Source organism: Balaenoptera musculus, chromosome 3, assembly GCF_009873245.2.
Source record: "Balaenoptera musculus isolate JJ_BM4_2016_0621 chromosome 3, mBalMus1.pri.v3, whole genome shotgun sequence".
Classification (NCBI taxonomy): Eukaryota; Metazoa; Chordata; class Mammalia; order Artiodactyla; family Balaenopteridae; genus Balaenoptera; species Balaenoptera musculus.
The window spans coordinates 62,367,282-62,392,313 of record NC_045787.1 but is presented as its reverse complement, the minus strand read 5'-3'; the positions used below and the strand labels follow the sequence as shown (position 1 = coordinate 62,392,313).

The 25,032-nt window shown below is 43.4% G+C and overlaps 1 protein-coding gene across 2 annotated transcripts in view; it reads left to right on the top strand.

Annotated features, from left to right (window-relative positions):
* SERINC5 (serine incorporator 5) overlaps window positions 1–17,275 on the top strand; it is an 86,903-nt gene extending 69,628 nt beyond the window's left edge. For both annotated transcript variants that reach the window (XM_036846326.1, XM_036846325.1), the window contains 5 exons: window positions 408–534; window positions 6,758–6,824; window positions 9,731–9,770; window positions 10,437–10,581; window positions 12,736–17,275. In XM_036846326.1, coding sequence (XP_036702221.1) covers window positions 408–534; window positions 6,758–6,824; window positions 9,731–9,770; window positions 10,437–10,581; window positions 12,736–12,883 — 527 coding nt within the window. In that variant the 3' untranslated portion in view covers window positions 12,884–17,275. The remainder of the gene's footprint in view (window positions 1–407; window positions 535–6,757; window positions 6,825–9,730; window positions 9,771–10,436; window positions 10,582–12,735) is intronic.
* The last annotated feature ends 7,757 nt before the right edge of the window (window positions 17,276–25,032 follow it).

The following is a 25,032-nucleotide window of genomic DNA, read 5'->3' as shown; positions in this document are numbered from 1 at the left end:
GTAATAGTCTCGACGCTCCTCCAGGGAGGACAGACATGGAGGATGCTCTCGGTTAGCTGCATGCTACCTGCCGCCCAATCAACTGAAAAACGACCGAAGTTTACTTTTTACTATTGTTTCAATAGTACTGAAAAATAACACGACTCTTAGAAAGTCCTGGGACTGAAGATCCCTTTAGCACTAAGCTGGAACCCGAGGGTCTTGCTCCGAGAGGCTTCCTAGGTGGCAGAGGGCGCTTCACAGTAGTAACAATCTAGTCTGAGTCGAGTGGGACGGTAGAGGAGAAGCTTCCAGTGCTGAGTGTTCACTGTTCTGCGCTGCATGCATTTTCCCAAAGTGAATGCATTCCTGAGTTAACAGCGGGCTTTTCTAATTTGGCTGTGATTCCTTTCCCTTTTCTTCACAAGTTCTAGATCAACATGGGAAGAACGTCACCATCTGTGTGCCTGACTTTGGTCAGGACCTGTACAGAGACAAAAACTTGGTTGCTGGACTGGGTACCACTCTCTTGTGTGCGTGCATCTTGTATTCCTGGTAAGTTTCAGGAGTTACCTGAGGCCATCTTTGCAGACTTTAAAGTATAAGAGGAGAATTTAAATACGTTTTAGCAGTGTGAGGCAGCCAAACAAATACCATCTGAGGAAGAGGGAAAATGTAGCCCGAAGTAAAAAGGTTGGTATTACAGCATGAACTCTAGGTGTTTGGACTTTATTTGCCTAACTTGTATTTCTATGCGGTAAATAAAATATATGGTACGTTGCAATCCTTTAGCAGACGGTTGAGTATTACTTGCTAAAGCATTTTTGGAGGGTAAGGGAGCACAAAGTAAGGAAGAGGTGGTATGTGCCAGAATGTTTTGGCAACTTTCTACTCCAGCGGAAATACCGTTTGTTCTCTTGTTGATGGAAAGAGTACAGAGCACTCCATACACAGTCGTTTTGTGCTTGGTCCAGGAAAGACAGGAAGCATCCCTTTTCTTTTATGCTAAAACCCACATTGCTGTTAAGGAGGCAAAGTCATTCCTCCAAAAGTATGTGTGATACATAAACAGGCTGTGTTGCAGATGCTTGGGGTGAGGTTTATTCCACCTTCAAAATCTGTAGAAGATACGAGAAGGAGAAAAGTAAAGGGTAGGAATGATAAGTTTCTTACTTCAGGTACATATTTCACTGATGAGCAAGCTTCCCTTTGACAGTAACCCTTTCATGTTTAGGTTTTACTCCTGTGTTTTACATTTCATTTGTTATATTTCTTCTTCTTTATTTTTATTTAAAAATATTTATTTATGTACGTATGTATGTATGTTGTGCCGGGTCTTAGTTGCGGCACACGGGATCTTCGTTGCGGCACGCGGGCTCTTAGTTGTGGCATGCATGCAGGATCTAGTTCCCCAACCAGGGATCGAACCTGGGCCCCCTGCATTGAGAGCATGGAGTCTTACCCACCGGACCACCAGGGAAGTCCCTCGTTTGTTATATTTCAGTGTCTAAAAATTTCAGCTAGTCACAGGCACATGGTAATCTTCCTCTGGCCGAAACTGTACCATCCTGGTGGTGATAGCTTGTATAAATAGAATGTCTCTCTGAGCATGTTGGCTTTTTCTCGTAGAGCTTCTAACACCCCCTAATGCCATAGAGAGGGACCAACAGACATAGACATAGACGACAGACGTAGACAAGAGAACTGAGTTTTATAAAGCACGTGTTCACAGTCATGCATCAAGCTTGCAAACGCGTGCAAGCTCTCAGCCTGTCTGGGATGTGGTGACAGCCTCGCCATGCTGCAGCAGAAGGGACTGTGGTGACCGGTTTCTGGCCTTGCACCGTTATTAATTCCATACTTGTTCACTGATTCGGGCCCTCATCAATGAATGTTTTCAGGAAACATAAAGGCCGCCCACATTTTAATCCTGATTCTCAGCCCTTCCTTTCTTAAGATTCTCCTTCCTGATTCTGTTATTGTTGGGCTTTGGGGAGAAGTGTCAGCAACGTGGCTAATTTTACGATTTGTCACTCACGTTTTTTTCTGTATTGGTATGTAAAAAAATATTGGTAAATCCAGTGAGGAGAAAGTAGGTTACTAAACTATAAGTGTAGAATATTCCATTTTAGAAATAAAATATAGTTGTATTTACACATGTAGAAAAACTCCTGGAAGGAGATAAACCAAGCTTGTAAGAGTGGTGGTATTAGGGATAACTTTTTTTTCTAAAAAAAAAATTTTTTTTTTTTTTACAATGAGCTAGTGTTTCTTTTGTTTGTACTATCAGGATAAAAAAGCTGTAAAGATATTTGTTAGAATAAAATCATATGTTTTTTGAGTTGCTGAATGCCAAATCCTGCATGATAAAAAATGTTTGTGCCCTGAGATAAAAATAGGGCATAGATTTGCTATAAGCCCATCAATGGAAAAGATGGCAAAAATGCTATTTAATGTGCTGATAGAACTGCCACCAGTGGTGTTGGTTTGTGGTGTGGAATTTCCACCCTGTTAGATTTTCACTGCCACCCTTGAGTGAGAGATGATGAATAAAACATTGCTCCTTTTGGAATTTAGAGGCACTTTAGTGGAGGTTGGTAAGGTCTAATCTGATATTCCCAAAAGATAACAACTTTCAAAGGTGACAGCTGCTACTTAACATCTGTCTAAATGCCAGTAACAAGCGTTTTTGAATGCTGGTAACCAAACTGCAAAACCGTAGCGCGCAAAGGAACGAGGAGACAGAAACAGCAGCCACACCGAGTGCAGGTGAGGAGTAGACAGGCGGCTCCAGGGTACGGGTGGAACACACGGCACGAACACACCGCCTGGTGAAGGCAGGCGATTCCTCAGGGGTCAGTGAGGTGCTGCGCAGGGCGGGGTGAGGGTGTCTGAGGGACTGATGTTTGCTCTGATTACCCACCACAGCTCCAGGAGGAATGGGCTTTGAGAACTTGATACTAAGCATCTAGGAGCTCAAGGGGTACTGAGTTCAGCCTAGGAGGGCCTTAAACGGGGAGGCGTGAGAGGCGGCACAATTAGGAGTGTTTCAAATCTTGACTTTCCTAGACTCAGAGGATTGAGAGATTGGAAGATATGACAGAAGGAGGCTGCCCTGCCTGGGCGAAAACTGTCATTTGAAGATGATTGCAGGAATATCTAGAATTCTCCATAGAATCTGTAGGAAGCCAGAAGATCGGGTGGTGTGTGCATTGAAGGGAGAAGAAATCACCTATTTTCAATGGAAGTCCAGGGTTGCTTGGCATTGGGGTTCACTTTTTTTGGTAAGATCTTAGAGACTCACTGTGCTATGTTCTCACCCAACTGGAGTCTCCTCACCCCCGACACACTCTCTCTCTCTCTCTCAAACACTTCTTTAGGAGGCTCTCATGATGACCTCCAGTCTCAGTTTCTGGCTCTCTGTCCCAAGTCCTGCTTCTGGGCACTCACTGTCAGGATGTTTTACTCTTGGCTGTCTTAGCTTGGAAGAAGGGCTCAGCCAAAACCCACTCCCCAGCTTTCCAACTGAGGCTGCCCTTTCTCCCAAAGCCTCTTCTACTGTACCCAGGCATTATGCTGTAAAGAAATGTCACAGCCCGGACCCCGTCAGGAGTCCCCCGATGGCTCTTTCTATGAGCGGATGCCCCTGTACCCCCTTAGGCCTGGATCCTTGCTGTCATAGGCCCTGGCCTCCCCCAGCTATTCCTGAAGTCCCTCCTTGGTCTCTAGATATTGATTGAAATTTTTATTCTGTTGGCTTCAAGTTCACAAACTGTCAGATGAGACGGGATCATGGAGTCGATCAAGTTCAATTCCCTCTTGGGAATTCTCTGGCGGTCCAGTGGTGTAGGACTCTGTCCTTTCATTGCCGAGGGCCCGGGTTTCATCCTGGTCGGGAAGCTAAGATCCCACAAGCTGTGCACGCATCCCCCCCCCCCCAAAAAAAAGAAAAGTTCAATTCCCTCGTTGTACACATAAGGAAAATTGAGATGTGGACACTGCTCCTATATTTCTCCCCCAGTTCAGGAAGCCTTTCCTTACATCTCCTTTGCTGGCGTATTGGGAGAGACAGGTTCATCGTCATTTTTTCCCCCCCTGGGAAGACTTGGAGTAAGGTCCTTCACTTAGGTGGAACAATCAGCTGGATGACTTGCATAATTGCATTATTAAGAGGGATTTGTGCTGTAAAATGTTCCCCGGCTATTTCAGTTTTAGCTATGCTTAAGTGAAAAAAAATAACTATTTTTTCAGCTGTCTTAGGAATTTGAATACAAAATTGGAAAAACTGACTCTTTAATAAAGGTCAAACAACTTGCTAGTTCCAAATGGGACATTTCACAGCACTATAGCAGACCATATGGAAATAGGTGCAAGATTGGTAAGATGGCACTGGAGAGATTGGTTTAAATGGAGAAAAGTTGGCAAGTCAAGGAGGGTTATCTCTTCTTTTGGTGAGTTCTGGACCTACTGCTTTTATTTAAGAAGGGGGGGAGTACTTTTTGGGAATCCTGTTACTCCCTAACCTGCCAGCTAGAAATCTTCATGTCTCTGCATCAGGAACATGTTGAAGACCCCTTTCCACCAACTCTGGTTTCCACTGGGAACATAATTGAACTTGATTATACCAAGTCTGAGAACAGTCACGGGATCTCTCAAGGGCCCTGTAAGTTTGTCGGGGGCAGAATCTGCGGTCTCCGATAGGAAAGTCTGGACATGTTGTCTAGAGACTTTCTGTGACCTAGTGGAGTTTGGCCAGTTCCAGAACCACTGAAGCAGATGTGGAGGGGCACCTGCATTGCAGATCATTCTTACAATATGGAAGAGATTCTGGGCATGACAGAGGTTGGGAGGGGTTGGGGGTAGCAGGGAGGCGTTTTTCTTTTTTGGTTGTCACAACAACTGCAAGATGCCACTGGCTTTTGGTGAGTGAGGGCTCGAGATAGTAAACAAATAAGGTGATTAGACCTTCTCTGTCCACTGAAGCATTGTCCCAACCAAATGCTGTCAGGCTCCTCCCACCCCCACAGGAAGTACTGGGTTAAAGTCACTCAGGCCTTAGCCCTGGAAGGGAAGAGGTTATGGATAATCCGGGAATTGTTGTCTTGTGCCGACCAGATGGGTCTTAGTAATAGCCAGAGTGCAGACAATAAGAATTTCCTAGGCTTCTAAAGAGTTTGTAAAAACAGTATTGTCTCAGTAATTTTAAGAAGAGTGTTCTGTGGGTAAAGGCCATGACTGAATAAAGACCTTATTTTACAGTAACATCTACTTGTAGAAGTCACATGTCACTAATGATGAACTGATTATAGGTATTTTTAGAAGAACAAAAGCTTCCCCTTTTAAAGGGCTCTCTGATGATGGAAGCAAAGTGGCAGAGGTGCCAGGATCAAAAGCTTTGCTTTTCTGAAACCATTTTATTCCCAAGAATTTATGAAATGGAATACTTATTTGAACTTTTTTAAAGACTAAATACCATCTTTCAGATGAAAATTCCAGATATTGATCTCTTCCTAAAGCTAAGTTACATTTTCCTCCATGGAAACGATATACTGTGTTAAATCCTAATTCATATGCACAAAATGGAGCACGCCGTTGAGTGCAGGAGCAAGGTGTGTGTGTTTCTTGGGTGCACAGCCATTGGGAATTGTTTCTGTCATTCCTCAGACCAGGCTCAAAGTCAGGACGTGGGAGTGGAGTGGGCCTCCATTAACATCCATCTGTTCAAAGCGGAAGTGAAAGTGATGCTATTGGACTTGAGGGGACCACAGAAGAAGCAATGCTCTTGGATCCCAGGGGACCTTTTTATGAGGAAAGCTTGTTATTGTTTACTTGCATCTCATTGATCTCTTCTCTCCTTGGGAAAGAGGAAGAGAATGAGGAGAGAAGGCAGTGTTGCCTCTTGCAGTTTATTTGGTTGAAATGAGTCTAATTCCTGCCTCTCCACTAGCCCCACCGCCCCCAGGGTAGTGCATTTGCTGCAGGAGGGCAGGGATTGTCGTGTGTTTCACTGAGTGCCCAGTGCTTAGAACAGGGCCTGGCACATGGCACACCTTCGGTAAATATTTGCTAAATCAATCTGTAAAGATTATTCATATATATTGAATATTTTTCTATTTGCTTAAAATGGTCCTTTTATCCCCCCCCAGGAAAAATAAGTACCTTTTTTTTTTTTTTTTTTACCCCTGTAAGCCAGATTTTATAACATTTTACCTCTCTAGGCATGGGGAGAGTGGCAGGAAGAATTTTTTTAAATCACACTGATAACTACTCCGTGCTGAATTTCCAAACAGAAAACCTTGTTCTGCCAAAGGCTGATTATCACAGAAAATAGTGATGACCTTTGCTTTTCATGCCTGTGCGTTTTGTTGCCATTTCTGGCTTCTTTTCATTGCTTTTGATCCCTTCTAAGTGAGACTAGTCAAAGGGAGGGGAAAGATAAAAGTGAAATCTGAAAATTATTTTGGCATTTGAGGGAGGAGAAGCAGAAACCAATAGTGAAAACCAGGATAATAGGACCAAAAAATGACTTTTATTTTTTTTAACCTATAAAATTCCCTTTGCATAAAATGATCTCATGCAACATGGGAAAAAAACAGCCATCGAACAGGTCAGGCAATTTTGGAATAAAGTGGGATGTTAAAATAGACGACGTTTATTTAAGCAGAACTGTAGGTTAGAGTGAGCCTCTCACTGGAGCCTCGGCCAGGGGGCTCTGCCCTCCTTCGATGTGGATGTAACACGTTAATAGGCTTTGCTGACCTTTTTGTTTATCTCTTAGTTTGACGTCGACAACCAGATCAAGTTCCGATGCTCTGCAGGGGCGGTACGCAGCTCCTGAACTGGAAGTAAGTTCATTTCCTTTTCTTGCCCTGCTTCATCTCAGAAGGCCCATTTTTCAGAAGGCTTTTTCTGTGTTTATTTGCATCTTTAGTGGTCTGCATTCCATGATCCCATTTTTCTCCTCAGGAAGGAATACAATTTTCGTACAGGAAAAGAAATGTCCTGAATATACTACAGGATTAAAATAAATCCTTGATTTTCCTCCAACAAATTTGGCCTCTGGTGTGGCATTCGGCCGCCCCACTCCCACCAGAGGCCTGGGTAGCTCGTTGGGCTGCTCTTTGCTCGTCTCCTCTGTTGTAACAGGATGTGTGCGGGTTGTCTTAACTTCTAGCCCATTCCCCTCGTCTTTACCTGTCTGCGCTCTCCGTACACGGCACGGCCACGAGGTCATACGGTAGCTGCGGGAAGGAGCAGGGGAGGGACGCGCCTGTGCTCTGTGCCGCCCTGCTGGGCACTATCTGTACGTGAGCTTGTTAACTGCAGCAGCTCCAGCAGATGGGCATCTCATGGGGCGAAGAATGGTGAACAGTCGGCGTCCGAAGAACCAGGCTGGTCGGCGGGTGCCTGTCGGTCAGCAGAATGTCATTTTCTTTCTTGTGCAAAAGTCTTTTTTCTGGGGCCCTCAGTGGAACATCCACCAAGGTCACAAAAGGTCTAATCAGGTGGAGGCAGCCAGGCAGAGACTCAGCCCTGACCCCAAGAATGGAACGAACAGGAGGTTCCCATGATGGCTAAGACTAGCTGTGTTCTGAGTGCTACATCTGTGACTTCATTTAATCCTCAGAGAAACCCAAGGAGGGTTTTATCTCCATTTCACAGAAGGGGGAAAAACAGAAAAGTTAAGTCCTTGAAACTTTTGATCTGCCAGCGTGTAAACCGTGCCCTCTGGTTCCGGAGTCTGTACTGTGTTCTAACCACCACTGCCGGAGATTCAGCTGCTCTCCACGGGCCCTGTTGCTGATGCTGCCTGGCGTCCGAGCCCTGGCTGCGTGGAGGAAGGGCCCTGGTGTCTGTCCAGATATGGGCACTTGGTTCTGCAGTGGGTCTCTGGGGATGGTCCTCCCTGCACCTGATCTGGAGATAGTGGACCATTATGAGGGGTTGTCAGTCTGCCAGTATCATTCAACAGCTCTTTCTGTCACTTGAAGAAGGAGAAAGCTGTGCTGAGTTTGAATGGGTTACTGCCTGTTCTCCCAGAAGAGAATGGCCTCTAGAAGGCAAGTGGTCATTCACACCACTGACTGGGTCACCCCCTGCTGAGGTTGGACCGCTCTGGCTTCAATATCCCCATTGTGTACAGAGTTAAAGTGCAAAGAACAGCAAGTCTCCGAATTAGATTTAAGAGAGGATGTTTTTCTTCTCATTCCAAGGAAAGAGCCCCAGCGTTTCCCTCTGAACTGGAGAGCACACAGGATGGAAGTTGGTTTGCTAACTCCTTGCCTCACATTTCACGGATATACCTTTGAAAGAGAGAGTTACTCATTTCTTGTTGTAACTTAAGCTTCAAAAGCTTAAGCATACCATGTCTTGGCCCCATTGAATGAATTAGTGAATCTTAGACTGTATCACTTGATCCAAGATTCTGTCAAGGCCAATCCCTCTATGACAAGTTTCCTTGATGCACGAAGGAAAAAGGGCTTGGCTTTGAGACGTATAAATGGGACGAAGGCTCAAGCTCCCATGTCCTTGACCCTGGCTCTCTGTTCTTCGTCGTGAAACTGTTAGCCAGAAGGTGCTGAGGACCCAGCACTTCCCAGACTGTCTTGGCATGTGTAGCATTTCTTATTCTCTTTACCAGCGTACTTCTGGAATCATGTAGTAATTTTTCGTAACCTGATTTTTTTTAAAATTGTTTATTGTTTTGAGTAGGTCAGAAACATGGCATGACATTTGGAAGGAACCAAGGACTGTTAAAGGAAAGCATCCCATCCATTGCTGTCCCCAGCACCCCTGCCCCCATGAGGCAGCCAGCTCAGAGCCTGATTTTAATAGGAAATGTGGGTAGGCCTCCTGGCCCCAGATCCATTAGTTTTACCCTTTCTGAGTCTGTCAGCCCCACCATCTCCTAGATACCACGTGCTGCCTATTGGGGTTCACTGCGTTCCTCTCCCAGCTCTGTCACTAACCTAGTTTTGTGACTTCAGGCCAGTTATTCAGCCTGCCTGACCCCAGTTTCCTCACGTGTAAACAGGATAATGATCCCAGCCCCAGGCGCTGAAGAGGATTTCATCAAGTAGCAAGTAGAGCAAAGCACCGGGAGTGAGCTCCATGAGTGTGGCGACCTTGTCTCATTCACTTTGTGTTCCAGGTTGAGTTTTCCAGAAGCAGCCACCAAGGCAGAGCATGATGTGCAGGATGTTTATTAGGGATCAAAACATGTGGAAGGACGGGAGGGGGCAGCATGGGGCAGAGGGTGAAGTCGAAGGGCACTGCAGGCTGGACAGAGCCACTGCTCACCCCCCGGGCACTCGGAGCAGATACCCGACCCATCAGAGCTGTCCCCCAGGGGTCAGTGGCTGCGCCTTTACAGCCCTGCCGTGAGCGGGCATTCTGTATGGGTTGCCCAGGGTAGGCTCCCTCGAGGGTGGGGCAACCCACAGCTGGGGCAAAGCCTGGAGCTGCCTTCTAGAGCCTCGCAGTAGCTGAGCAAGCACTAAGGGAGCACCTTGGAAGGGGATCTGCGTGGCTCACCTCCATGTCCTTATTTCCTGTCAGTAGCCCCCAGAGCGTCTTGGAAGAACAAACAGGTAGTCAGAACCTTTCGAAGGAATGAAGCGTGCAGTTCAGGGCTTGGGATATAGTTCAGATGGAGAAAGTTTGGCACATAGGTGGCCTTTAGTTCTTAACCAATGTGGAGATAGAAAAGCAGAAAGCAAGCTGCCTGACTTTGTTGGTTTTGCCCTCGCAGGTAGCCCGGTGTTGTTTTTGCTTCGGCTCTGGTGGAGAGGGTAAGTAGACAGCTTTCCTTCTGTGCTCCGTGTGGCCCTGCAGACCTGCAGCTCTAGTCTGTAAGCATTTGGGATTCAGGCGCAAATAACTTGAGTGGTAAGAGGAAATTTTTATTCCAGAGCTGGTTTTTTCTTATGCGTTACACTTTACACATTCTTCCCAAAGGGTTGCTGGGATTTGTTTGTGTTGATATTCTGGCAGGCGAAGAACAGTCTATATTTTGGGTCATATTTATATAAGTTACATTACCCAGTGAGATTTCAAGGAGCAGGAGGTGCATTTTTTAAAGGAATGATAACTTGGAAAATTTTTTTCGTTCAGCTTACTTTTCTTCTTGAATTAGAGCATCCCAGGGGCTTGAGAACTCTTGCTCTGCTCTCTCATTTTCTTCTGAGCTTATAATACGTTTTGTGTGTTTAGGGGCTCTCTTCTGTTGAAATAAATGTGACCGACATTAGGTAACTCATCCTGTTTTAGAAGGTTCTGGGGTGAGGTGGGCATTTGGGGCTTATGGCATAGATGAAATTGCCTGAGGGTACAAATGATTTTTGACAGCTTTTCTACTCAACAGCCCCTGGGATGGAAATTAGCAAGTGTGGCTTTGCGAAAATGGTAAACATAAGTGTGTTCACTCACTGGGCTTGTGCTCGCTTTGTGGTTCACAGACACAGAAGAGCAGCAGAATGTGAAAGAGGGCCCGAGGGTCATTTATGATGAGAAGAGAAGCACTGTCTACAGCTATGCCTATTTCCACTTCGTATTCTTCTTGGCTTCCCTGTATGTGATGATGACCGTCACCAACTGGTTCAAGTGAGTGGCCCCATTGTCTTAGATGTTTTAGAAGTTGTTAAAAAAAAAAGTCTTTTAAAAACGTCCTATTTTTTATGGCCCGAAGATCGGATCTCTTGGAGTCAACTAACTTCTTCTCCAAGTGCTGCTGTACTCATCTTCACAGAAACAGTCCGTGTTCCTGACAGTCTGTCAGCATGCTTTTTAAAAAAATATTTATTTATTCATTTGGCTGCGCCAGGTCTCAGTTGCGGGATCTTTCAGTTGCGGCATGTGGGATCTTGTTCCCTGACCAGGGATCAAACCCAGGCCCCCTGCATTGGGAGCGTGGAGTCTGAACCACTGGACCACCAGGGAAGTCCCTCTGTTGGAGTGCTTCTAAGCCTGGCAATTGGTGATACTTACTGCAGCTTTAAGAAAATGGGAGGTTAATGGCACGTGGGCAGTCTTGAGAGCACAGTAATAGTAAGGAGGAAGAACATGGAACTGTGCCTTTAAGAAAGAGAAGATACTCTTTTTTTTCTACTTTGTACTTTGTCTTTTTTTTTTTTTTTTTTTTTACACTTTCATTACAAAAGTTTGAAACATCTTGTTAAAAAAAACTAACATATGGACTTCCCTGGTGGTCCAGTAGTTAAGACTCCCGGCTTCCACAGCAGGGGGCGCGGGTTAGCCAGCATGGCACGGCCAAAAAAAAAAAAAAAAAAAATTAAGGTGGAAGTGTGAAAAGTAACAATGGACCCCCCCCCACCCCCCCACTGCATAACCACTGCTAACTATATGGTATGTATCCTTTCGTTCCTTTTCTGTGCATTTATGAGCCTATATAATTTTTAAACCATAAATGTGATTACACATATTTTCCCCTTTGAGGGTTGTTTTTTAACTTACGTGATGGACAATACATGATGGGCCCGACTTTCCCTGTCACTACATGGAGATTCTTTTTGATTCCTTTTGGAGATTTCTTTGACCGATCCAAAGTTTCTGTTGCATCATAATTTGTTGTGCCTGAGGATATACCTAAGATAGACATTAGAATAACTTCGGATAGACATTAAGACTCACTGTACAACAAACATGTGCGTGGCTCCTTCATGCCACACTGCTGTGGGTGGCAGGGACTGTATTCTAACAGGGGAGATGGACGGTGATCCACAGCAAATACAGCGTGTCAGACAGTGATGACTACTGGGGAGAAAAGTGAAGAAGAGGAAGGAGGAGTACCAGTGGGGTCGGGGATGCTGGGGGCAGCGGTTTCAAATAGAGTGATGGGGAAGGCTTCCCTGAGGAGATTCTTCCCCAACATCCTGAGGGAGAAGAGGGTGTTAGAGCCTCTAATGCTTCCCAGTGATACCTGGAGAATTCCTGGAAAATTTTGGCTTTGGAAGTTTAAGAAAGGATAGAGGCAGAAAATAACATGTCAAGGATGTGGAGAAACTGGAACCCCCTCTCACTCCTGGTAGGTAAAATGGTGCAGCCACTTTGGAAAATAGTTCCTCAAAAATGTTGAACACAGAGTTATTATATGATGCAGCAATTCCACTCCTAATTATATAACCAAGAGAAAAAAAAGCCACGTATGTCCACGTAAAAACTTGTACACGAATGTTCATAATAGCATCATTCATAATAGCCGAAAAGTGGAAACAACCAAATGTCCATCAGCTGACAAATGGATAAACAAAAGGTGCTATATCCACACAATGGAATATTCCTCAGCAACAGAAAGGAATAAAGTACTGTTAGATACTACAACGTAGATACACCCTGAAAACAGTATGCTGAGTGAAAAAAGCCAGTCACAAGAGGCCACATGATTCCATGCATGGTGACATGTCCAGAATAGGCAAAGCCATACAGACAGAAAGTGGATAAATGTGTGGCAGGGGCTGGGAGGAGGAGGGAAATGAGAGGGCAGCTGAAGGGTGCAGGGTTTCTTTCTGGGGGGGTGGAATGTTCTAAGATTGATTGTGGTGATGGTTACACAAGTCTATGAATGTAACAAAAATCGTGTACTTTAAGTCGGTGTGAATTACACCTGAATTGAGTCACTAGGGAAAAAAGAAAGGCTGGAGGTGGTGGAAGCAGGGAGAGACAGACTTGGTGGAAGAGACCTTCTCACCACCTGTTCTCTCCCTGCCCTGATCACAACTGGGTCTCTTGTTTCCGCAGCTATGAAAGTGCCAACATTGAAACCTTCTTCAGCGGGAGCTGGTCCATCTTCTGGGTCAAGATGGCTTCCTGCTGGATATGTGTGCTGTTATACCTGGGTACGCTGGTCGCTCCCCTCTGTCGACCCTCTCCGCACTTCTCCGTGTGAGGATGTGAGCGATCTCCTTGGTTCTGCAGGCTGGAAGTGACGTCCTTTGAACAAATGTACCAGGAGTCTGAGCAGTGACTGGTACTTTGTGACAAGCTGACATTCCCCTGGCTGGCTTGAGTGGGTCTAAAAAAAAACTTACAGGGGGGAAAAAAAAATCACCTGCTTAGCTTTTTTAATTCTGAAATTCGAAAAGAAGCTACCAGTTTGTCCCCCCAGAATTGAAATTTTCACCCAAGTTGATCCTGAGTGATATATTTTGTATGTGTCTTACCCCTAAAAACTGGGATAGTAGTTAGGCTAGTATTTTCCTTCTGCATGTTTTTACCAAAACAGAGTTTGGGGCATGACATTTTATCACAGGGAGAAAAGCTTACCTTGTGTGGCCTATTATTCCTATCCTTGAAATAGAAAGACATGACAGAATCTGGAGCCCTGAGCTCCTGACAGAACGCAGACCCCTCTCCCACACCTTGGCCTGCGGGACCCCTGCTCGTGGTTCCCTGGTATTTATTGGCTACAAGAGGAAGCATCTGCTTTTAACTCCACCCTTGTGCTGTTTCCTCCCAGCCCCCAAACTTTCCCCTTTGAAGTTGTGATGCTGGGAATCACAGACTTCCCTCTGTCCTTGCCCTTCCCAGAGCTCCCCTCATCCTTTCTGGGTTCAACATCTTTGTTATAATGTGAAAAAGCACAATTTGCCATCACCACCCATGTGATCCCCCACCAGATTATCACTACCTGATCTGAGTTACTGCAATAATATGACTCTTACTCGTGGCGTTATTCACATGATTAGAGAACAATATTTGTGTTGTTTTCTTTGCTATGGTTCTTTCTTGTTTGTGGATTGATAGTCATGATACTTTAGGACCTTACCTGGGAAGTTGCTTCTTGACTGAAGCCTGCTGCACCCCTCTTTCCAGTACTAAAGTCAGCCAGTTTCTCTTCCACTTGAGGCCTTTGAAATTGTAAAAGCAAAAGGGCTTTTGTTTTCCAGCTCTGTAATGTGACCACACCGTTAATGTCCATTATGATTTTGGGGGTGGATTTGCTGAGGTGGGGATCACAGGCAACACCTCAAACAGGGCTGACCAGGTAAGGCCTCCAGTTATACAAGTTGTAGAAGTGACCAAATGTACTTAGAAGAAAAGGTGGGTGGGGAGGTATTTAACTAAGCCATAAGCAAAAGCCGCAGAAATTTCCAAAATACATACTTTTTAGGTGATACTGAAGAAAGCTTTGACTCTAGGCAGCTGCCCAAGAAGACGTCCATTTTCAGTGCTGATGCTGTCAGCCAGGGGAGAGTTTACGCAGTGGAAAGTCCATCAGAGACCCTGATGGAGGACGGTGGGCACCCTCCTCTTAGTATTTCATGCAGGATGGAAAGAATCCTCTCAGCACCCGGGCAGAGAGGGTCTGAGGATGAAGAGATTTGGCCTGTACTTTCTGTGCCCTGCTGTATGCATTGGGTCCCACCTAAGCTGGCCTCCAGTGTGCCAAATGCTGGCCTGGGAAATTAGTCCAGTTCTTCATTTCCACTCACCGCTTTGCCCTCCTTTCAAGAAAATTGGGGGGCGGGGGTCAAACAATGGATGAATTCCTCCAGGAACTTATTTACAGTGTTGGAGGTTCGCTCACTGTGTGTGTGTGAGAGCCTTGTTTCGTAAACTTTATCAAGTTTTTTTCAGACCAGGAGCTCTTTGGGCTCGGTGGTCCAGAGATCTTCTGTAGGCACAAAGTGAATGGCCGCCATGTGTAGCCCGAGGTTAAGCCAGTGGGAGCGTGAGCTCTGTGGGCCGGACAGGTGGAGGGAGTGGGGTTGTGTGTGTCGCAGCGTCCTGGCAGAGGCCACCGCAGCGGCTGGTGCAGTGACACGGGCTCTGGGTAAGCCGGGGTGCCATCAGTGACAGGTTTCGTTGTGTCTTCTCCCTGCTGGGGTCTAGTGGGGTCTGGCATCCAGCCGTGTGACTTTAGAACTGGCCCTTCTGGCAGGTCAAGGTCAAGCTGACCAGGCCCTGTGTTCCTTAGCGGGCCTTCGTTGGGCCCTTCCTGTGCAGAAGGAAGCTCTGGGAGACACAGAGGAAAGGACATTGCCAGTGGCCAGGCCCTCGGAGTTTCCTTCCTTAGCCGCCCAAATTCTCCTACAGCCAACCCCCATTTTCCAGCTGCTTAAGACTTGGTTGGTGCCTAATAATGTTCCTTTCTGAAGGTGGGTCTGACACAAGAAGGAGAGTTACAGTCACTGATTTTTATTCTCAACTGAAAATTTAAGCAAGTTTATCTGAATGATCAAGAGATGTAGGTGTTCTGTGAGGACAGAGGGCATATAAATAAGAAGTTGACTTTAATGATTATTAATTGTAATAAACAATACTCAGGTGATAAGTCAACATTCATGGGTTTAAAAAACCTGCATTTTTGTGCTGTTGTGTTTTAAGAAACTGGAAACATTGTGCCAATTGCTCCGAGTTGCTCTTAAGGATGATGTCCATTTGATAAATTCACTGATAATCTTTTTAAAATAATAGACTTCTGCTTCCTACAACTTTTTATACATGATTTAAACAGTGCATTCCCAGAAGCTGCTGGTCAGACTCCTTTAGTGATGAAAGCCGAAGATATTTTAAAACTGTGTGTGCTTCCTCTGTGCTGTTCATCCGATGTGGAAATTTTTTCCCCTCCCATTTTCACGAGCACAGACACTCAAGTAGGGGAAGGGATTCTTCTGGAGTGTTGCAGTGTATGTCTAGATGTGTCACCTCACTGAAGACCGGAGACTTTTTTGTCAAAGGCTTTTGGAAACCCTACTTTGTCCTTACTGGGTTGAATTTTTTAATACTGGTTAGTTGGTTTTGTTTTTGTTCTCACAGTTTCTTGGGAAATGGCTTGAAAGAATTGTTGCAGAGGTCTTCGGAGCTCCTTTGTAGAGTAGATGGGCCATGTGCGTGTGGACTGATGGAGGGTGGGGTTACTGGGGATTTGGGGTTCTGGTGCCCATCAGAATGGCCAACAGAGGGGCTCCCACACCCCATTGTTTATTTCCAGTTGCTCAGCGGTGCCTTCATTATGGATGACCTCTGCAGTGCTAATCCCCCCAAAATTGTCACCTTCTGCCTTTTTAAGATTATGTGCTTATTTAATTTTGGCCAGAAGTTTACTACCATTGGTGCTTCCTGTTACCCTGCAAAAGGGAATTCCAGAGCCTGTGTGCATTTAAGCTGCCTAGGCCTTTTTCTCCTTTGACTGCCTTTCTAAAGAGCATCTCATCTTGGTACGTATTCCTGTCCTACCCCTCTTGGAAGTGAAAGGCGGTTTTAGTTATAACTAAGAAGGTTGTGACCTTGGGCCAAGACCCCACGTGTCCAGAGATCACGCTGGGCCCTCCTTAATCAGGTACAGTGCCAATGCCCCTGGATTCATGGCATTCTCTATAGGGTATTCTCCTTAATTTACTAAATTCCTTTGGCCTCGTTCTTAACTGTGTTTCCTGCCATCTTTAATATATTTGTAAAGCCTCAGACATTTTAATCCAGTTTTGCATTTTAGGCAGAAATGCGTTCTCTAATGTTGGAGCTGCTTCGCAGGACACAGATCTTTTGAATTGATGCTAGCCATTCTAAAGACCTCTCACTCTTTTTTTTTTTTCCCCCCCCCCCCTTCCTCAGTAAATCATTTGCAGAGGCGTTCATTTTGAAAGGAGGAAATATTTGGCTTTTACCAAAGAGGTGTTCTTTTTTTAAAAGCAAAATCCTTTCAGCAAAAACTTACTTGGGGAAGGGTGGATTAAGAATGCATTTGTCCACATCCACTTCTACAGGTGTTTAATCATATTTATGTGAGTAAAATGTTGGAAGAATTCTTTTTTTTTTTTTAGAAGAATTCTTTAAGGTAATCCTTTGTGGTGAAGGATCCTGGGAAATTCTGTCAGGTAAAGAAAGCTTGTAGCAGATGGGTAATATATGTCTTGAGAGCTATTTATAAGAAATTTAAGGATTGTTTTGTTTTCCTTTATTAAAGATTTAAGGTTTTTTACTTTGCAAAAAAAAAACTACAAAAGTTTTATAGTCATAACTTTGTTACTTTTTTTTAACTTTTCTGAAATAATTAGATGTAGCCAAATTATGTGGTTATGTTTTGCTATGTTAGAATTTGAAAATGTAATATGTGTGGTAAATCTACTGTTTGAAATTTATAATGCTCTCAGATATGGTTGGAGTTTTGGTAACTTTTAAAATAGTTATTTTTTTTTCCTTTAAGTCACAAAGGCAACTATGGATTTATGTTTGTTCTTTTGGATGCTAATTTTTCTATGAAGCAGCCGAAGTTGACCAGTCTTTTCCTAGGTAGAAAACTCAAAACTTGTTAACTTTAATAAAATTGAAAACTGTTGTTTTTTCTCCCTTCTGTTGAATACATTTGTAATTAAAGTCTTCCAGGTACTGTTTTCCAAAGATGTCTTCAGGTGTTAATTTGCTCTCTCTTAAGCTTCATAGAGTCTGTTCTAGTTCTAGAGAATGAAAATACAAACAGGAAAACCCAAGCTTTTTGCCTTCTTTCTCTCTGAAAGCCCCTGCAGCCTGCTTCCTTTTTCTTATTTTTATGATAACGACATCTGTCTTAAACATGAGAATTAGAGTAAGTCTTTAAACAAGGTAGTGTGAGTTCTCCAACATGGTTCTTCTTTTTCAAGATTTGGCTATTCTAGGTCTTTTGCGTTTCCCTCTGAAGTTTAGAAGTAACTTGCCAGTTCCCTCGATTGGGATGGCATTGAGTCATTAGATCAATTTAGGAAGAATTGACATGATAACAACATTAAGTCTTCTGATGTATGATTGTATCTTTCATTTACATAGGCCTTTTAACATTTCTTTAGCAGTATTGAATGATACTTTTGTTTTTATTAAAATATCTTTGTATGGGATTTAATCTTGATACTTGTAATCCTCATTTGTATGTGAGGTTAGTATCCTGATTTTTTTTAATAGTATGTGTCACATAATATAAAATTTACCATCTTAACTGTTGTTTAGTGTGCAGTCAGCAGTGTTAAATACATGTCGACTGAAAAAAAAAAAAAGCACAACGTGAGAGTTGTGAGTTATGTTTTATTTGGAGCAAAATGGGGACTATAGCCCAAGAGACAGCATTTCAGATAGCTCTGAGGAACTGTTCCGAAGAGGTAGCGGGGAAGGTCAGTATATTAGGAGCAGACATCACCATGAAAGATTTTAGTGCTTTTCTAGATATGAGGAGGTGCAAGAATTGGGCTCAAAATCTTCTCCTGCAAATATCTAACTATCTGAAGGCCTGTTCTGCCAGTTTTTCCCGGAGCACAGAGTACCTCATTCCTGATCTCCACCCTGAACTCCTTTCAGGGGGTGTTGAAGGTCAGCGGTCCCAGCAGCTTGTGATTTAATCCTTGTAGAGGCTGGTGGCAGGTGCCAACCTTGAGTTGGCATACATCTACGTTGTCGTGCGGCCAATCTCCAGGATCCTTTTCCTCTGGCAAAGGTCTGACTCTCTACCCATCGAACAGCAACTCTCCGTTCCCCTCCCGCCAGCCCCTGGCAGCCACCACCCACCATCCTACTTTCTACCTCTGTGAATTTGCCATTCCCCACCCTCCACCACTTCTTCCCACATAAATGCTGACATTGCTCAGGTCTTCCGGCTTTTGTGCTTTGAGGTTCACCACTTTTTGTTGTAAATGTTGTCCATGGGGTTTTTGGTTGTGTTATCCTCTCGCACTGTCTTTGTGTAGGAACTCAGGAAGATCCAAAAACTATGCTTCTATCGTTTCTTCTATTCACTCTTGAATTGAACCTGCCGCAGTAAAGCTTTGACACACACGTTTTTCAGAAAGTGCTTTTCAAAGTCATTGGTAACCTTCATGTTGCTGAATCCATTGTCCTCATCTTACTTGACCTACCAGCACTTGGCAGTATTAACTGTCAGCTAAATTACAAACCTTGTTCAGACTTTACTGGTTTTTACATACACTCATCCCCACCTTTTGAGAGGGATTGTCTTTTGTAGTTATCCTGTCCCTGTTCACATTGCCCTTAAGATCATGGGAGGCAAATAACTTGTCTTTTGGGACTTACCTGGTGGCGCGGTGGTTAAGAATCCGCCTGCCAATGCAGGGGACACAGGTTCAATCCCTTGGCCAGGAAGATCCCACGTGCCGTGGAGCAACTAAGCCCGTGCACCACAACTACTGAGCCTGTGTTCTAGAGCCCGTGAGCCACAACTACTGAGCCCGTGTGCCACAACTGCTGAAGCCTGAGCACCTAGAGCCCGTGCTCCGTAACAAGAGAAGCCACTGCAATGAGAAGCCCACGCACCACAACAAAGAGCAGCCCCTGCTCACCTCAACTAGAGAAAGCCCGCGCGCAGCAACGGAGACCCAACGCAGCCAATAAATAAATTAATTAATTAATTAAAAAACTTGTCTTTTCCAGTCTCTGCACCCACAGAACGACATCCAAGGAACCACCCCTGGAAGTATCATCCACAACAGGACCTGACTTAGTTCTTAGCTCCACCTTCTGGGTCATCCTTCTTTTTCCTTAAAAAAAGGCCTGATTTGTAGCTGAATAGTTGGCTCAGCCTGCTTCCTGCCCGCAAGTGGTTGGGAGCCCAGTGGCTTCAGTTTGAACCGTCTCTGTCCCTGTCCCTATTGGTACAAGCTGGTGGTGCTTTTGTTAGTTCAATTCTCTTAAAAACATTGTGTGACTCTTACTGGGATTCACTACGTTAGATAAAACCATCCCCACCAATCTTTTCCAGATACACTCCCCTCTACTTTGGGCTACAGGTCAGAGTGCTGTGTGACAATACCCTTATTCTTACAGAAGCCCTTTTATCTAGCTGAGATTAGGAGACACACTAGCCAGGAGGATTTGAGACGCACTTCCTTAAATCTCTGAGGTCATAATAAGAGGCTTTCTCTTGACCTTGAGGCCACACTTTACTTGTGGCATCTTAGAAATGATGAGTAGTTAAAAAAAATAGTGTTGTTGAAAAAATATTTCATTGAATGTGTTTCAGTGTGTTGTTAAATGAAAAGTAATTTAGAAAACCATATATACAGTGTGATCCAAATCCTGCCTGTGTGAACTCTTAAAGAAAAAATTATTCTGATACTTGTTAAAACAGTAAGACTTGGGAATTCCCTGACAGTCCAGTTGTTAGGACTCGGTGCTTTCACTGCGAGAGCCTGGGTTCAATCCCTGGTCGGGGAACTAAGATCCCGCATGCCCCATGGTGCGGCCAAAAAAAAAAAAAAAATAACAACAACATGCTAAGACTTTATTCAAGTCCATTCATTAGGAGTTTTGCAATAGGGCAGAGAGATCAGGCTCAACTCAATACAAGGACAGTGGGGATTGATAGCCAACAAGCAGAGGGAAGGGATCCAGTAGATGGAAAATTACAAGAGGAGACCTCGGGGGGGAGAGATTCTTGCTAAAGGTAGGCCAAGTGTAAGCAGATAGGGTAGGGGGCCCCCAGAGAAAGAACCAGACATAACTTTATAAACATAAGAAGCCATTTTAGGCCTAAGCCATTTTGTGATCTAAGCCTGGCCACAGTGCTTGCCCTTGCAGAGGGATAGGTCTCAGTAGTCAGTGATATTAAGGGAAAAAAAGAAGGTAAAAACAGTTACTGCCAGGACAAGGAGATAACCTAACTTTATCAGAGACAATATATCAGTTGTAAAGACTACCAGTTCTGTTTCAGAGGTAAAGATTACCCTGAAGCACGTTCTTGAGTTGTTTTGCAGAATTCAAACCCCCTGGAGTCCTCAACCATCAGATTAACTGGAACCTAAGGGATGATGATGTTGACATTTTCTGACCCTCATGACTTCTATCAGCTAGGGCCTGGACTCTGTCAACCTTTGTCCCAAGTCTATGCTGAGTTCTCCTCTGCTCACACCCCTTAATGAATATGCATATACCACACAAACCCCCTTCATGAATATGCATGGACCCTTAGCTTAAAGCTTCCCCAAGTTTGCTATTCAGGGAGACACTGCTTTGAGAAAGACCCCCGGTGTTCTCCTTACTGGCTGCAAGTAATAATAAATCCTTCCTTCTCTCAATCTTTGGCTTGGTTGTGTCTTTTGGCTCAACACCCATGAAGAGGCGAACCCAGTTTTTGGGTAACACAAGGACTTATACATCAAAGGTAGAGGGGATGAAGAACTTGGTCAGATATCAAGGGTGGGGAGTTTTGCTAAGACTAGGCTGTGCCACCTGGCAAGGACAGGCTGGATGTGGAAGACTAAGGTTGAGGTCTAGTCAAGAAGGAGCTCAGAGGAGCCTGACTAACATTTGGTCAAGGAGAGGGACTTGGTTAGAACACACATGCATGCTTGTGCGCTCAGAGAAAATGCACCCCAAGTGTTCACGTTGTTTTGTCTTCATAGCAGCACCCCCGCCCTGTGTTTCCCTCTCCACATTTTGGGAACTGTTCTCATGGCTGTAGCAGGAGCAGCTATTTTCTTTCCACATAATTGTCATAGCTACAGTTAATTGATTCAGGAATGGACTTCCCATTTAAGTTCGGCAATCAGCCTCTCTGGAAATTTGGACTTGAAACAAGGAGTTGGGAAACTGAAAAGTTGTTGCTAGTGATTAGTTTAGGACACAGGGAGAAAGCCAATTTGCAGGAAGATCTAGGATTAAAATGGATGTGCAGAGGCGTAGTTGTGAAAGAGAGAAGGGGTGGGGCAGAGAGGGAGAGAGAATGGACTTCCGGATTTCTTAGGGTGTACTTAATGTCCCCCACTTGAATTCTGTTCTGGAACCCCAGCTTGAAATAATAATGATAGCTCTTATTCACTGAGCACTTGATGTATGCCTGGTACAATTCTCACAATGATCCTGTGGAAGTTACTGTTCTAATTCTCATTTTACACGTGAAGGAAAAAGGTGAACTTTTCTTAAAATCCTTACTAAATGCAACTGTTTTTACAGAGGTTGCCAAATCTCACCTCTCCCCACCCATCTTTCCCATCTCCTTTTCTCTTTACCATTCTCCACCTCCCAAGGTTTTCCTTTGTAGATCAGTTTTTCCTTTTAGTATATAGAGTTTTCTCTTGGTTTTTCTATTTGCATAAGGATTATATCAGTAAGGACTTGCATTTGAGTAGCAGAGTGAACCTCAGTGCCTTAAACACCTGGGATTTTGGTTCAGCATCTCAAGGATGTCAGGCCAAAGACTACTGTGAATTTCTGGCTTTTCTTTTGTGGACTCCAGGGACTGCTTTGCAGATCCATCCTAGCTACATTACAGACAGAAAACCAAGGAAGGGTGCAGGGCTCCCTGAAGAGAAGCACATTGCACATTTCAGGGCAGGAAATATAAAGGTCTGGAATATCTTGTTATTACCAGAAAACAAGAATAATTTTAAAGATGCTCTGGTGACAAGCTAAGTTATGTCTAGCAATGACGATTATCTAGAAGTAAATTTTGTAATCTTTATAGTATGTTATGCGTTTTTCTGCCTTTTAAGGTGAGAAAGTGAGTGAAGAGACTCAGATGAATTAGACTTACAATATTAATAAAAATTCAAAAGAAGATACAGGTAATTAAGTTTAAAGCCAATGTTTAAGTTATTATAATTTATTAAGTTTATAAGGTTAAACTTTTTAGGTTTCATGTGTTTTAAATGTTTAGAGAGTTTTGTCTGTACTAACGTGAATCTTTATTGGGTTTTTGAAGGGCTTGAGAAAATCAAATGTATTAAAATTAGATTGTACTTTGAAATTTCTAAGACTTAATTTTTAAAACGTGATAAACATTTGGGTGTATATATCACATTTATAAGCCAAGGAGACATTAATCAAAAACAAAATTGACTAGTAATATTAACACAAAATAAATCAATTTGTAAATAAAATGACATGAGTTTAAAGACTTAAAATTATTTTAAAAATACATATAATTTAAGTATATAAAATGTAAGTTGAAACTCTTTCAATGCATAAAAGCTGTCTTCAGACATAAGAAAAATTTAGTTGATACTTTGGGTGTGTCAGTCAGTATAGGCTAAGATATGCTGTGGTAACAAGCAAGTCTAAAATTCTCAGTGGTTTACAATGAGTGAAGTTCAGTTCTCACTCACATTACATTTCAATTGTGGGCTGTCTGCAGCTCTGCTCCAAGTTCTCTTCACTCTGAGAGCCAGGCTGATACAGCAGCCCCTATTTGGGATATTGCTGATGAAGGTGGCTGAACTTGCCACTCCAAAATATGCTACTTTGGAAGAAGGTTTCTTCTGAGCTGAAGGCAATTGAGAAGATACAAGAAAACTTTTTTGCCCTCCCCCATTTGCCTAAGAGCAGAACATAAATTTAGAAAAGCATCCCTACTCCCCTCTCTACCAGGAAGGACAAACATTAATACCTGGAGGCAACTTTGGACCCTTATCAATGGAGAAGACGTTGACTTAAATCTGCATAATAAAACTTACTCTAGTTTACCATGCTTTTCCTGGTCACTTCCTCATACTTGGCTTCTCCCATACTTTTCCCTTGTCTTTAGCTAAAGATGGTATTTAAGCCTGAGTTCTAAGCTACTTCTGAGAACTACTAATTTTTCCGGTACATCTCCCATGTATACATGAGGTATAGAATGAAGGGTAGCAAAACATGCCACCACAAAATATGCCACTTTGGCATACTGATTGTTTTGAGCTATAGCAAGTAGGGAGAAGCTTTCTCTGAATGCCCCTTACCTGCCTACAGAGAGATCCTCCAAAAGGAACTCAGTAGTCATAGAGCCCTTCCCTGGGAATTTCATCAACCAGAGGAGACTAGAAGTTGACACCACACCCAGACAGACTTCAACATAAACTCCCATCTGTTCTTCTAAAGGTCCATTCATCTTTCCTAAAAATCATTACTCTCCCCTAGAAGGCCTACATCCTCTTTCTTCTTTCCCTATTAAGACGGTATTTAAGTGAATTCTAAGCCACTTTGGGGAGCCATTTTTCCCTTGGGTATCTCTCATGTATACATGAGGTATGCATGTTAATAAATGTCTTTGTTTGTCTTTTGTTAACTGTTTTATTACAGAGGTCTCAGCTAAGAGCTTAGAAGAGTAAAGGGAAAATTATTTTTCCTCCCCTACACTGGTCTCATGGAAGAAGGAGAGAACGTGGCAGAATCACATGGTAACTCCCAAAGCTTCTTCCTAGAGGTGGTACACATCACTTCTGTTATCACTGCATTGATCAAAGCAAGTCCTATGGCTACTCTTGAGGTCCACAGGGTGGGGATATATAATCTTCCCACAAGGAGGGGTGCCTCAAGTCATAGCTGATGCAATGAGGCAGGGAAGTATTACCTTCCCCCAGGGTGGGGCAGCTGATATTTTGAACAATAATACAACCTACTATAATGGGGAATAAGGAGATTTTTAAAAATTCTTATAATTTACTTTTTTCCCCTGTCATACATGATGTCAATGTCTTAACTTACAGAAGTGATTGCTTCTGGGTATTGGAATTAGGGTGATTTTAATTTTCTTCTTTGAAAATTTCCATAATGAATATATAGTTATTTTGAAACCAAATTAAAAATTTTAAGTTTTAATTAAAATTTTCATAGCCAGATTAAAATTTATAAATTTTATTTGGACAAAAAAGGCAGTGGATAACTAGTTTTTAATATAGGAAGGGTGATGTATGTAAAACAGTGTTTTAATATCTCACAACATAGAAGGAAAAAATGTATGTTGGAGAGCTTGTGTTTTAGGTATCTCTCTATCCAACCTGTCAGCTTAGAAAGAGTGTGGCTATAAAATGGAATGTGTTTGTTAAATATATACCTCAGTAACTGATGAATGTTGGTTAGTTGGGTGGGGAGAGCATAGTCTCATGATGGCTTAGAGGCATTTTGTATTATAAGATACATTCTTTTGTGGTTATCTGGCTGATGTCATGAAATTCTCACTTTTGCCACCAGGGAAGATGATATTTCTCTTTGGCAGGAAACTTACACTTAGTACAGCTTGGATCTCTTTGCATATTATCACAGCAAAGATTTTGTGCTTAATTGACTCTTCATTTGCTTCTGATTTTTACAGTCAGTACTGATCTTACTGATGAACTAGCTTTTTGTAATCCAAATTGGATT